Source organism: Theropithecus gelada, chromosome 3 (genome assembly GCF_003255815.1).
Source record: "Theropithecus gelada isolate Dixy chromosome 3, Tgel_1.0, whole genome shotgun sequence".
Classification (NCBI taxonomy): domain Eukaryota; kingdom Metazoa; phylum Chordata; class Mammalia; order Primates; family Cercopithecidae; genus Theropithecus; species Theropithecus gelada.
The window spans coordinates 54,655,944-54,668,884 of NC_037670.1; the positions used below are offsets into that span (position 1 = coordinate 54,655,944).

Here is a 12,941-nt window from a genome sequence, read left to right on the forward strand (position 1 = left end):
TGCTCTCTTTTCTTACTTACCACATAACCAAACACAGACTCCACATTTTCTTTTCTCATTAAAAAACAAACGACAACAACAGAAAAAAACAGCTGAATTGGTCTCAGTGGCTAAGAAAAAATACTTCTTAATCAAACTTTACTTAAGTTTATCTTCTTCCCACAGGTTCAGAACTTTGAGCTACCCTCAGTCTGAGCCAACATACACCATTTTATGTCCCAGCTAAGAACACACTGACTTCAGAGTAAAACATTCTCTGATATAAAATCTAATTTTCCCACCCTCTATTTGCCATCTCCTCCCACCTTCTTTCTAATCTTGTCTGCCTAAACTTTGCAATCCGTAAAGATCTTATAGTTGGTACTTTGCCTGTTGCAATACTCCTTTGGAATTCAAATTTTTTTTGTACATAAATATAACTTTGTTTTATTTTATAAAGTCTAGAAACTACCTTAAAACAGTAACAACTTTATCTTCAGTAAGACCCTCCCAATCCCCTTCCATCTTAACCTTAACTGCATCTGCCTGTGGCTCCCCAGCTTTCCAGGGCTCTGTAGCTTCTCTCAGTATAAAGGCTTCTTCCATGGCTGGGGTGAGCAGGCTGGGACATCTGCAGGGGAGGCTCTCCAGAAAAAACCTAACTGGGCCTTTAATAAGCTCCTTTTGCAGGCTCCATATTAGCCTTAGCTTGGAGTCACTGGGCTGAAGCTTTAATTTCCATGTCAGAGGTATTCACTTGGTTTCTGAAAGTGTTTAAAAAAATCCAGCAAAATTACTCAAACACAGTGATCATATAAGGGGAAGACATTTTAAGGTGTTTACATTTTATACCTCAACAAGAAAAGCAAAAGTATCCATTCCTTTTAGATGATAAACATGTTATTTTATAATTTTTATTAAAAATCATGTAGTAAACAATTAGTCATATGGGAACACTTCTGGGAGGTACCAAGTTTTACCATATAATTCAGCATTAAACTCAGAAATCAAGATAACAGGACACAGACCAGAGATATTCACTGTCACAAATGTACCCTGCATGTACGAACTGATGTTTTCACAAATGTAAGTAACTCACCAATCATCTACTACATACTCTTGTGGAAAAGTATTTATTTTCTACAGCCAAAATTAAAAAGAGATTCTCCCTATTTTTTTCCTTGGTAGCGTTCTAAAAGCCAAGACTTGGAATTGTTTGATCTCACCCATAAAAGACACACCTGAGAAAATTCTTAAACTCATTTTGGGAAAGAAAAAGATAAATGATAATTTTTAACAAATGGACTATATAATTAGATATTTCTCTCCCTGAAACTCACTTTTTAAAAAATTTTTACCTTTCAAGTTTTACTAATAAAATGCAATTTACAGTAAAAAACTGAAGTCAAAAAAAGTGAACAAATTTTTCAAGATTATAAACCCCCATAGAGTGGCAGTGCTGATTAGAAAACTGATGTGTTTGACTCCTGTCAAGTCAGGCCGTGATCACTTGATTCTCCCACCCCATCCTGCTAAGTGCTCAATGACCGCCCTGTTCGGAGACACTATACCTCAGTTACTGCTCCAGATGCATTTTAGTTTGCAAGTTCTTGCACCACCTCACTGGAGTAAGTTTGTTTAGTTTTGTTTTTTTTTTTTTTTTTTTGTACACTATTTTAAGGCCAGTACGGCCAACATGGTGAAACCTCGTCTCTACAAAAAACACAAAAATTAGCCAGGTGTGTCAGCGTGCACTTGTAATCCCAGCTACTTGGCAGGCTGAAACTAGAGAATCGCTTGAACCTGGGAGGCAGAAGTTGCAGTGAGCCACGATCGCCCCACCGCACTCCAGCCTGGGTGACAGAGTGAGACGGTCTCACAAAAAAAAAAAAAAAAAAAAAAAAAGTGCACCAGGAGATGCCTGTCAGCCTCATGACATCCATCTGCTCTTTGGAGAAGCTACACTCCATACATGAGACTGTCCTATGGGAGAAAATGACCCAGGAGCTGATATTCACTAAACATTCTAGCAGACATAGGGATTGTGGGTATCTTGGTTTATCCCCAGACAGTACTAAAACTCAAAACCAGGAAAACGCTGAGGAGTGGCTGAGGAAACATCACTCCATAAAGTTTCCAAAGGGAAACCTTGACCCAAAAACATTTTGATAAGATCTCTGTGCCTAGGGAAGATTTTTTTAAAAAGAGGCGCATACATTTTTTACAACACAGTGTCAGGGGGTGATTCTTTGCTTTCTTCTCCTGGGAAATATTTTCAAACAGAAAAAAATTTTTCTAAAGTGCTATCCAATGCTTTGTCAAAAAATGATTAATTAAAATACAGTATCTAAAAGGTACACTAAAATAATGTGAATTAGGATGAGGAAGTTGGCATTTCGGAATGTCAGAACTGGAAATTTGGTATTTTACTGCAAGTCAGAGTTAAGCTGGAGGAATTGGGGGTGGGGAGTAGTCTTGAGATTCTGCTTGGGCCACATGTGAAAAATTCAGGGGAAAATCTGTCCCCTGTGGAGTGTGAACATAATTAAGTAGCAGGCAATCAGATTGAGGTAGCTCCAGTCCCAGGGTCCCCATTTAAAAAAAAATTTAACTCAAATTCGCCGGGCGCAGTGGCTCACGCCTGTAATCCTAGCACTTTGGGAGGCGGAGGCCGGTGGATTGCCTGAGCTCAGGAGTTCGAGACCAGCTTGGGCAACACAGTGAAACCCAGTTTCTACTAAAATACAAAACAATTAACTGGGCGTTGCGGCGTGCGCCTGTAATCCCAGTTAGTTGGGAGGCTTAGGCAGGAGAATCGTATGAACCCGGGAGGCGCTGGTTGCAGTGAGCCGAGATCGCGCCATTGCACTACAGCCTGAGCGACAGTGTCAGACTCCGTCTCAGAAAGAAATGGAAAAAAAAAATCTAACTCAAACTTTTTGTAAATTACAACATTGGGGGAAACAAAATTCAGGCTTAACCAACCATAAACTACCAATTAACCTCTGATGACATAACCAGGAAATGTTCACCCTGATTTTACAAATTAAGAAACTACATAACGGTACCTAACCAACTACTGGTTTTCTTCATCATACACCTTATAAAAGTCTTTCCTTCAAGCCCCTCCCATGGACCCCAAACTACAAACCACAACTGGGTGCTCTATAATTTGTGAACGACTGTCTGATTAAATTCTTTAATATTTTCGGGGTGACTTCCATACATTTTAATAGAAAAAAGGAGGGTCTGGGAACCCCACGAACCAAAGCTCTTCCTATTCATGAACCCTGCACCCTGAGTCATCGGGGAGACATGCGGCGCTGCGGGTGCAGAGCTGCCCAGAGAGGGTTCCAGGCCAGGGCACGGTCACTGCACAGGGACGAGACAGGACGCCCGGGGTCCCGGCTGCCAGCCCAGCAGCCATCTTATGACTGAAGGGGACTGAGGGCCGAGCTGCGCCAAGGACAACTCCCGGGCGCGGATTTTGGAGTCGACTGCAGGGCAGCCGGAGTCTCGCCACCGCCACTTCCCACCAGTTCCAACCAGCCCCTCCCCCTCTCTCGGGATCTGGGACCCGGCACTCTCACCATTTCCAGGCTTCCAGGGAGTCCTGGCGTCTTAGCTGTGGATGTCCCAATACCTGCAGGTAACGGGGCCACAGAGGCTGAACCTCTAGGAGCAGAGGACACAGCAAAGACGACGAGACCCAGAGCTCCGGAGCTCCGGCTGAGGCAGGAGACAAAGGCCCCGCCAATTCCCGGAAGCCGTCCTGTCCGCTCCAGCTGCGTGCCTGATTGGACGGGTCCCAGCCCAGCGTCTCTGATTGGATGATGTTTAAGGACCCGCCCCCTCAGGCCCTGAATGGCAGAAGATGTGCTCAGTTGCCGGGCTGAAAGAAGATAGAATGAAACCTAAGCTGCAGGCTTTTCAATCAGGGCTTCCTCCCTGAACTGAGCCAGGCCCACCCACAGGGTATTTGCATTTAACCTTGTGTATAAGGTCATATGCATTTGTATTAATAAATAGTATATTGTGTGAAAGAAAAATAAATTTTGGGGCCCCAAAATCACTAAGCTATAGGGAAAAAGTCAAGCTGGGAACTGCTTAGGCAAACCTGCCTCCCATTCTATTCAAAGTCACCCCTCTGCTCATTGAAATGACTGCATATCTGATTGCCTCCTTTTCTGAGGCTAATCAGGAACTCAGAAGAATGCAACCATTTGTTTTTTATCTACCTAGGACCTGGAAGCCCCCTCCCCATGTCCAGTTTTCTTTCTTTTTCTTTCTCTCTCTCTCTCTCTCTCTGTCTCTTTCGGAGTCTCGCTCTGTCTCCCAGGCTGGAGTGCAGTGGCACGATCCGATCTTCGCTCACTGCAACTTCCACCTCCGTGGTTCAAGCGATTCTCCTGCCTCAGCCTCCAGAGTAGCTGGCTAATTTTTCTTTTAGTAAAGTGCTAGGATTACAGGCGTGAGCCACCGCGCCCGACCCAGAGGTAGTTTTTTTTTGAGACGGAGTTTCACTTGCATGATCTGGGGTTTTACCATGTTGGCCAGGCTGGTCTTGAACTCCTGACCTCAGGTGATCCACCCGCCTCGGCTTCCCAAAGTACTGGGATTACAGGCGTGAGCCACCGCGCCTGGCCTCAAATTAAACTTTCGAAATTAACTGAGATCTGTCTCAGATATTTGAAGTTCACAATTATATGGCTATTAACAAATGGAAAAAATATAATAACATTATTTAACAATTTCAGATTTTACGACCTTCCTACCTTCTGGTCCTTTAAGCAGACAGCCTGAGATTTTAAAACGGAGGCAATCCTCTGAAACAAAATGTAAGTCACATGTGAATTTTAAACATTCTAGTAGCCAAACTTAAAAAAAAAAAAACGAAGGCCGGGCGCGGTGGCTCAAGCCTGTAATCCCAGCACTTTGGGAGGCCGAGATGGGCGGATCACGAGGTCAGGAGATCGAGACCATCCTGGCTAACACGGTGAAACCCCATCTCTACTAAAAATACAAAAAAAACTAGCCGGGCGAGGTGGCAGGCGCCTGTAGTCCCAGCTACTCGGGAGGCTGAGGCCGGAGAATGGCGTGAACCCGGGAGGCGGAGCTTGCAGTGAGCTGAGATCCGGCCACTGCACTCCAGCCTGGGCTACAGAGCGAGACTCCGTCTCAAAAAAAAAAAAAAAAAAAAAAAAAAACGAAGAAACAAGTGGAATTTATTGTAACAATTTCATCTTTATATACTCTAGTTCTAGAATTCAAATATTCTAATATTCAAAATATTATTTTAATATGTGAGCAGTATGTAATTTTTCATGTAATATATTATTGTATATAATATAAAATATAATAATATATAATATTATCTATAATATTATACATGACCTCAAGTGATCCACCCGCCTTGGCCTCCCAAAGTAGTGCTAGGATTACAGGCATGAGCCACCGCGCTCGACCCAGAGGTACTTTTTTTTGAGACGGAGTTTCACTCGCGTGATCTGGGCTCACCACAACCTCCACCTCCGGGTTCAAGCGATTCTCCTACCTCAGCCCCCCGAGTAGTTGAGATTACAGGCATACGCCACCATGCCCGGCTAATTTTGTATTTTTAGTAGAGACGGGGTTTCTCCATATTTGTCAGGCTGATCTCAAACTCCCAACCTCATGTGATCCGCCCGCCTCGGCCTCCCAAAGTGCTGGGATTACAAGTGCTTTTAAGAGAAAGAGACAGATACGTCATAGGAGGATCTCATGGCAGAGAAAAGAAAGAGGGGACCGGGCGCGGTGGCTCACGCCTGTAATCCCAGCACTTTGGGAGACCAAGGCGGGCGGATCACGAGGTCAGGAGATCGAGATCATCCCATCCCGGCTCACACAGTGAAACCCCGTCTCTACTAAAAATACAAAAAACTAGCCGGGCGTGATGGCGGGCGCCTGTAGTCCCAGCTACTCGGGAGACTGAGGCAGGAGAACGGCGTGACCCTGGGAAGCGGAGCTTGCAGTGAACCGAGATCGCGCCACTGCACTCCAGCCTGGGCGACAGAGCGAGACTCCGTCTCAAAAAAAAAAAAAAAAGAAAGAAAGAGGGTCTAACTTATGGAAGAAATAATCACCTATCATCTGGAATAGCATAAGACAAGCAAAAGAGGTCACAACATGACTACATCAATGAGAAGAAAAAGGCAACCTGGCTGAAAGGACTCATTGGCATCATGAAGCTACATTTAGTAAGCCGAGGTGAATGGTCAGCCTCTGGGATACCAACAGTCTACCAAGAAGACTGAACTCATTCTAATAAAATCAGCATGTCTGCACCATTCTGGTGGAATAGGGTTACAGTATCCTTACAGAAGCCCCATAAAGACCAGTGGGTACCCTCCTAGAATTGAAGTTATGAAAAAGCATACCAGTGCCGGTCACGGTGGCTCATGCCTGTAATCCCAGCACTTTGGGAGGCTGAGGCGGGTGATCACCTGAGGTCAGGAGTTCGAGACTAGCCTGGCCAACATGGTGAAACCTCATCTCTACTAAAAATACAAAAATTAGCCGGTGTGGTGGTGTGCGCTTGTAGTCCCAGCAACTCGGGAGGCTAAGGTATAAGAATCGCTTGAACCCGGGAGGCAGAGGCTGCAATAAGCCAAGATGGAGCCACTGCACTCCAGCCTGGGAGACAGATCAAGACTCTGTCTCCAAAAAATAAAAGCATACCAGCTTGGTGCCTTGGCTCATGCCTATAATCCTCGTGGCATCGTGGCATGGAAAACTAGAACATGGACACACACACAGTTAGGTTCAGAGTGGAACTTTATAGGCAAAAGAGAGAAAAGAGCTCTCTGCCACAGAGAGGGTTCTTGGAGAAGTGGGTTGCCGGTTTCCGGGTGAAATGCAAGGTGCTTTATAGATGATCTTGAGAAGTTAATGCCTGATTTACATAGGGTATGAAATATTGATTGGATTAGGTGCGCCATTTGTATACAGTGCAAAAAACTGGTTAGGACTAGTTGTGCTATTTGCATAGGTGCGAAAATCTGGCCACCCCCACCCTAATTTTTTATTATACAGATAGGTTCTCTGCCTGACCAGCAGCCATATTGCCTATTTCTTTTTTTTTTTTTTTTTTTTTGAGGCGGAGTCTCGCTCTGTCGCCCAGGCTGGAGTGCAGTGGCCGGATCTCAGCTCACTGCAAGCTCCGCCTCCTGGGTTTACGCCATTCTCCTGCCTCAGCCTCCCGAGTAGCTGGGACTACAGGCGCCAGCCACCTCGCCCGGCTAGTTTTTTGTATTTTTAGTAGAGACGGGGTTTCACCGTGTTAGCCAGGATGGTCTTGATCTCCTGACCTCGTGATCCGCCCGTCTCGGCCTCCCAAAGTGCTGGGATTACAGGCTTGAGCCACCGCGCCCGGCCTTGCCTATTTCTTTAACGTAGGCATGATGAGGAAAGGGAGGACGGAGCCTCCATGTCGAACATACCTGGCTCTCAGGTAACCCTTTTCTATTGGCACAGCTTCTGGCATTCACTAGTTAGTGCAAGGTTCCGGTTTGCTTATCCATGTTTGCAGCTCAATTTTTCAGGCTGCTTTTGGTTAAAAGGGAAACCTTGCCAGGGACTCTTTTACCCTTGCTATCTGCCCAAACAATTTCTTTCTATCTCCTGTACCACTAGCATTTTGGGAGTTTGAGGTGGATGGATCCCTTGAGCCCAGGAGTTTGAAACCAACCTGGGCAATATGACAAAACACCATCTCTACTAAAAGTACAAAAATCGCCCGACATGGTGGCACAAGGCTGTATTCCCAGCTACTCAGGAGTCTGAGGTGGGAGGATCACTTGAGCCTAGAAAATGGAAGTTGCAGTGAGCTGAGATTTCACAACTGCACTCCAGCCTGGGTGACAGAAAGACTCGGGCTCAAAACAAACAAAAAAAAAAAAAAGAAAAGAAAGGAAAAAGCATAAAGCATACCTAATCATCATTTGTTTTCACAGTTTAAAAACCTTGAAACCAGACCGGGTATGGTGGCTCATCCCAGCACTTTGGGAGGCCGAGGCAGGCCGATCACATGAGGTTGTGAGTTGGACACCAGCCTGACCAACATGGAGGAGCCCCATCCCTACTAAAAATACAAAATTAGCCAGGCTTGGTGGCGCATGCCTGTAATCCCAGCTACTTAGGAGACTGAGGCAGGAGAATCGCTTGAACCCGGGAGGCAGAGGTTGCTGTGAGCCAAGATCACGCCATTGCACTCCAGCCTGAGCAACAAGAGCAAAATTCTGTCTCAAAAAAAAAACAAAAAAACAAAAAAAAACAAAACAAACAAACAAAAAACCTTGAAATTACATTGAACTTCTGCTGATTTTAGAGAATTCTGCTATACTGTACTACAATACTGAACTTTAAACACCTTCCTTAATAGAAATATATATATTTTTTTATGATGGAGTCTCATTTTATCTCCCAGTCTGGAGTGCAGTGGCAAGATCTTGGCTCAGTTCAACATTTGTCTCCCAGTTTCAAGCAATTCTCTTGCCTCAGCCTTCCAAATAGCTGGGATTACAGGTACACACCACCACACCTGGCTAATTATTGTATTTTTAGTAGAGATGGGGTTTCACCATGTAGGCATGGCTGGTCTGGGACTCCTGACCTCACATGATCCACTTGCCTTGGCCTCTCAAAGTGTTGGGATTACAGGTGTGAGCCACCGCGCCTGACATAATATTTCCTGAATGCATAAATAGTTACGTAGATAGTTTATCTTAGATTAACATGATAAAAGTAACAATTAAAGACAACATTTTAAGTGGGATAAAATTAACCAAAACCACCTTTTTTTCAATGGCTTGGCATAATTGCCATGTTTTCTGAAATGACAGATTACTAACAAGAAGCAAAGACAAGATTTTTGCTTTGCTCAGTTGTTAAGTTTTGGATCTTTTGAAATCTAAAATTCTGGCTAAACAATTTGAAGGGAGAATTCTTTAGGTGGTTTCCTAGGGTTTCCAAGGCAATACAAGAAGAATTTTGATAGGCAGGAAAATGCATGCTATATACACATATTCTTCTTCTCTGATTTGCTTTCATATTTGAAAATTGAAAATCTAGTCTCTTAGAGTAAGTTAACAAAAGATTTATTTTTCAGCAAAGCAAATAATTGTAGAAAACTGATGGGGAACAAATGCCATTAGCTGCCAAAAACAGTATGACCAGATTCAGTGAGTATCTAGCCCTGCAAATGACAGTCCAGTTAGTTACATTAAGACCCCAAAGATGCATGTGGACAGCATTTCCATGCAGTGTGGTGCACCTCCACTGGGCACCTTCTTCTGCCTGTTTACAGAGATGCCGATTTCCCCTGAGTGACTCAATGTGAATACTAGAAACTGAGAGTGCTGTGTTCAGAGGGTTTACACATGGTTAACACACTTTTACTATATTATAATAAAATTTGATGTATCCAACTCTGCCTCAGAAAGGCTTTTAGTAAAAGATTGTTTATAGTACTCAATCTGGATTCATGAAAAATTATAATATTCCAGGTAAGTCACAGACACTTAAATGTCAACCCAATTCCATAAAACACACTTGAATGAGATAGTCTTCTTAGCGAAAAATTTTATCAGTAATAACAGTGTTCAGCACGTGAGTACTACTGAAATGAGCTCTTCATTGTCATCATTAAAATGGCAATAGCAACACCTGCTTTCCTGTCACCAGCTGGCTTGCTTTTCATTGGTGTAAAGTGAAGAAGGTGTTGAAACAGAGAAGAAAGGTGATAGAAATTGAATACTTATATAAAATACAAGTTTTAATAAAAAGTAGCATTTGATGTACAACTACAGGTAAGACTTGTATTAAGTCATAATGTTGTACTATTGACAGAATAACTTTATTCACAATATTCTTATTTCAAACAATATTCCTTTTTTGGCTACATATATGCCAGCCTTTTGGTGAAATATTACCTGAGCTCAATAGAAATCAACAAAATGAGGCCGGGCGCGGTGGCTCACGCCTGTAATCCCAGCAGTTTGAGAGGCCGAGGCGGGCATATTATGAGGTCAGGAGATTGAGACCATCCTGGCTAACACGGTGAAACCTCGTCTCTACTAAAAACAAAAAATTAGCCAGGCGTGGTGGCAGGCACCTGTAGTCCCAGCTGCTCGGGAGGCTGAGACGGAAGACTGGCGTGAACCCAGGAGGCGGAGCTTGAAGTGAAAGGAGATCGCCCTCTGCACTCCAGACTGGGCGACAAAGCGAGACTCCATCTCAAAAAAAAAAAAAAAAAAAAAAGAGAAAAAGAAATCAACAAAATGAATCTTTATTTTACCAGAAGCACTTTGGTATTGATGCATATGCTTATTTTGCTTAAAATACATTAGCTTTTTGGCTGGGCACGGTGGCTCAGGCCTGTAATTCCAGCACTTTGGGAGGCCGAGGCGGGTGGATCACGAGGTCAGGAGATCGAGACCATCCTGGCTAACACGGTGAAATCCCGTCTCTACTACAAAAAATTAGCTGGGCGTGATGGCGGGCGCCTGTAGTCCCAGCTACTCGGGAGGCTGAGGCAGGGGAAAGGCGTGAACTTGGGAGGCGGAGCTTGCAGTGAGCTGAGATCTCACCACTGCACTCCAGCCTGGGCGACACAGCAAGACTCCATCTCAAAAAAAAAAAAAAAAGAAAAGCTTTTTATGAGAGACACACTTTTCTTTCAGTGATTTCTGTACTGCTGAGAGATGGTTGTTCTACCAGGAAACTGCTATTCTCAGCTCTACCAACATTGACTAAGAGTGAGTGAAAGTGATGTGTGGATAAGAAGCAAATGTGTCTTCTCTTCATCTCTTTTTTAATGTATTCACTGAAGAAAAAGAAGAATGCAGATAGATGAAAAATAATATGATTCCTGAAAGATCATGAAGTCCTCTTAACATGAAAAAAACAAAAAACTAAACAAAACAAAACAACGAAAAAATGAAAAAAAACCACAGGGGATAGTGATGCGAGCAGAAAATATATTATTTTTCTAAGCCTCTGAAATTTCAATATACCACCTGCATTTCTTTAACAAATATATATTTCCTTCAGTTTTGACTCCTCAGGATATGATTCCATTCCCTGGTGAATCAAAACTGAGAGAAGAATAAATTATATGTTAAGGTAAGAGACATAGGGAAGACCCATTACTTTTGACCCACATCTCCTCCACCCCCAGCCCCAGGCAATCATCATTCTACTCTCTGCTTCTATAGTTTCTGTGCTAATTTTACTTAGCATAATGTCCTCCAGGTTCATTGAGGTTGTTGCAAATAACAAGAGTTGCTTCTTTTGAAGGGCTGAATAGCATTCCGTTGTGTAAATATACAACATTTTCGGCCGGGCGCGGTGGCTCAAGCCTGTAATCCCAGCACTTTGGGAGGCCGAGACGGGTGGATCACGAGGTCAGCAGATTGAGACCATCCTGGCTAACACGGTGAAACCCCGTCTCTACTAAAAATACAAAAAACTAGCCGGGCGAGATGGCGGGCGCCTGTAGTCCCAGCTACTCGGGAGGCTGAGGCGGGAGAATGGCGTAAGCCCGGGAGGCGGAGCTTGCAGTGAGCCGAGATCGCGCCACTGCACTCCAGCCTGGGCGACAGAGCGAGACTCCGTCTCAAAAAAAAAAAAAAAGTAAATATACAACATTTTCTATATTCATTCACCTGTTGATTAGCACTTAGTTTGATTCCATACCTTAGGAGTAATTGTGAGCAATCCACTTCCTTTCTTTTTTTCATTTGCTTTTAACTCTTTTTATTTTTATTTCTAGAAGTATTTTCATTTAATAATATAACTTATGACTGTTACATATCTTCATTTGAACTTGATTTGGGTCATGATCTATGAACCCAGGAGAAATTCTTTTATATCGTTGGAGCTTCGATCTACATTATTAATAAAAGATACTATTTTTCCAAGGATTGTTTTAATTTATACATAGTAGCTACAAGCATTTTTCACCGAAAAGTTCTTCTAAATATATTACAGTAAATATTTAAGAATAAGAATAAAATCATTTATATTTCAAAGATTTTTTTATACTTGACTGGGTATATTTTGTCATATTTAATGTATTTATTCTTTCTGAAAAATGCCAAAATAAGAATTTTATTATTTTTCCTGGAATAACAGACTATAGGTTTCTGTACTGTGATTTTGCTAATTTGCATTTATTAGTATTACCTTTCAATTTTTCCTTATGTGGTATAAGGTTATAAAAATGCCTTCCAGTTGATTTCTTGGGTAATAGCAGAATCTGTTTTCTCAGTAGCCTAAGAATTCTTGATATACCACTTTTAGAGGTACTGAATACAACTGGATATATGTGCTGAAATATGGATTTATTTATAAGCTCATTAGAGACTAAATCATAGCAACACGTTATAGTTCAATATTTTTATCTAAATTCTTGTTGAGCCACATCTATCTATACATATTGAGTTACCAACAGCTTTTTTATATTAAGCCAGAACTCATTTTTTACTAAGCCAGAACTCATTTTACCTTGTGGTTTCACTTGAAATGTATGAGCTGCTATATATATAATAAGTTATAAAAATTTAATTCAAACACTATGGAAAGAAAAATCATACAGGCACACTGTAAGTGAATTGGAATCTGGCATGTGACACTGATTAACAGGTTGAGCAGATTCAACTAGACCTAAATCCCTGAAACAATATTGAAAGACAGAATTTTTAAATTAAAAATATATTTGACAATTTAATAGACCTATGAAATTTGAAAAAAATCAATTTGTTTACTCATCATCAATCAATATTAGGTTAAACTAAAAATTTTTAAACATAAAAAAATAAAATTAATTAACTATCCCCAGAGTTACTGTGATTAACACAAGACTTCAGTGTATTTGAAAACACCAAATTATTAATTAAAAATATCCATTTTGAAAAGATCTTCGA

The 12,941-nt window shown here is 42.2% G+C and overlaps 1 protein-coding gene across 1 annotated transcript in view; it reads right to left on the reverse strand.

Moving 5' to 3' along the window:
- The window catches only part of LOC112620181 (zinc finger protein 273), a 33,095-nt gene extending 29,380 nt beyond the window's left edge, over positions 1–3,715 (reverse strand). The window contains exon 1 of the mRNA XM_025378450.1: positions 3,570–3,715. Within this exon, the coding sequence (XP_025234235.1) occupies positions 3,570–3,572 (3 nt within the window). The 5' untranslated portion in view covers positions 3,573–3,715. The remainder of the gene's footprint in view (positions 1–3,569) is intronic.
- Positions 3,716–12,941: the final 9,226 nt, after the last annotated feature.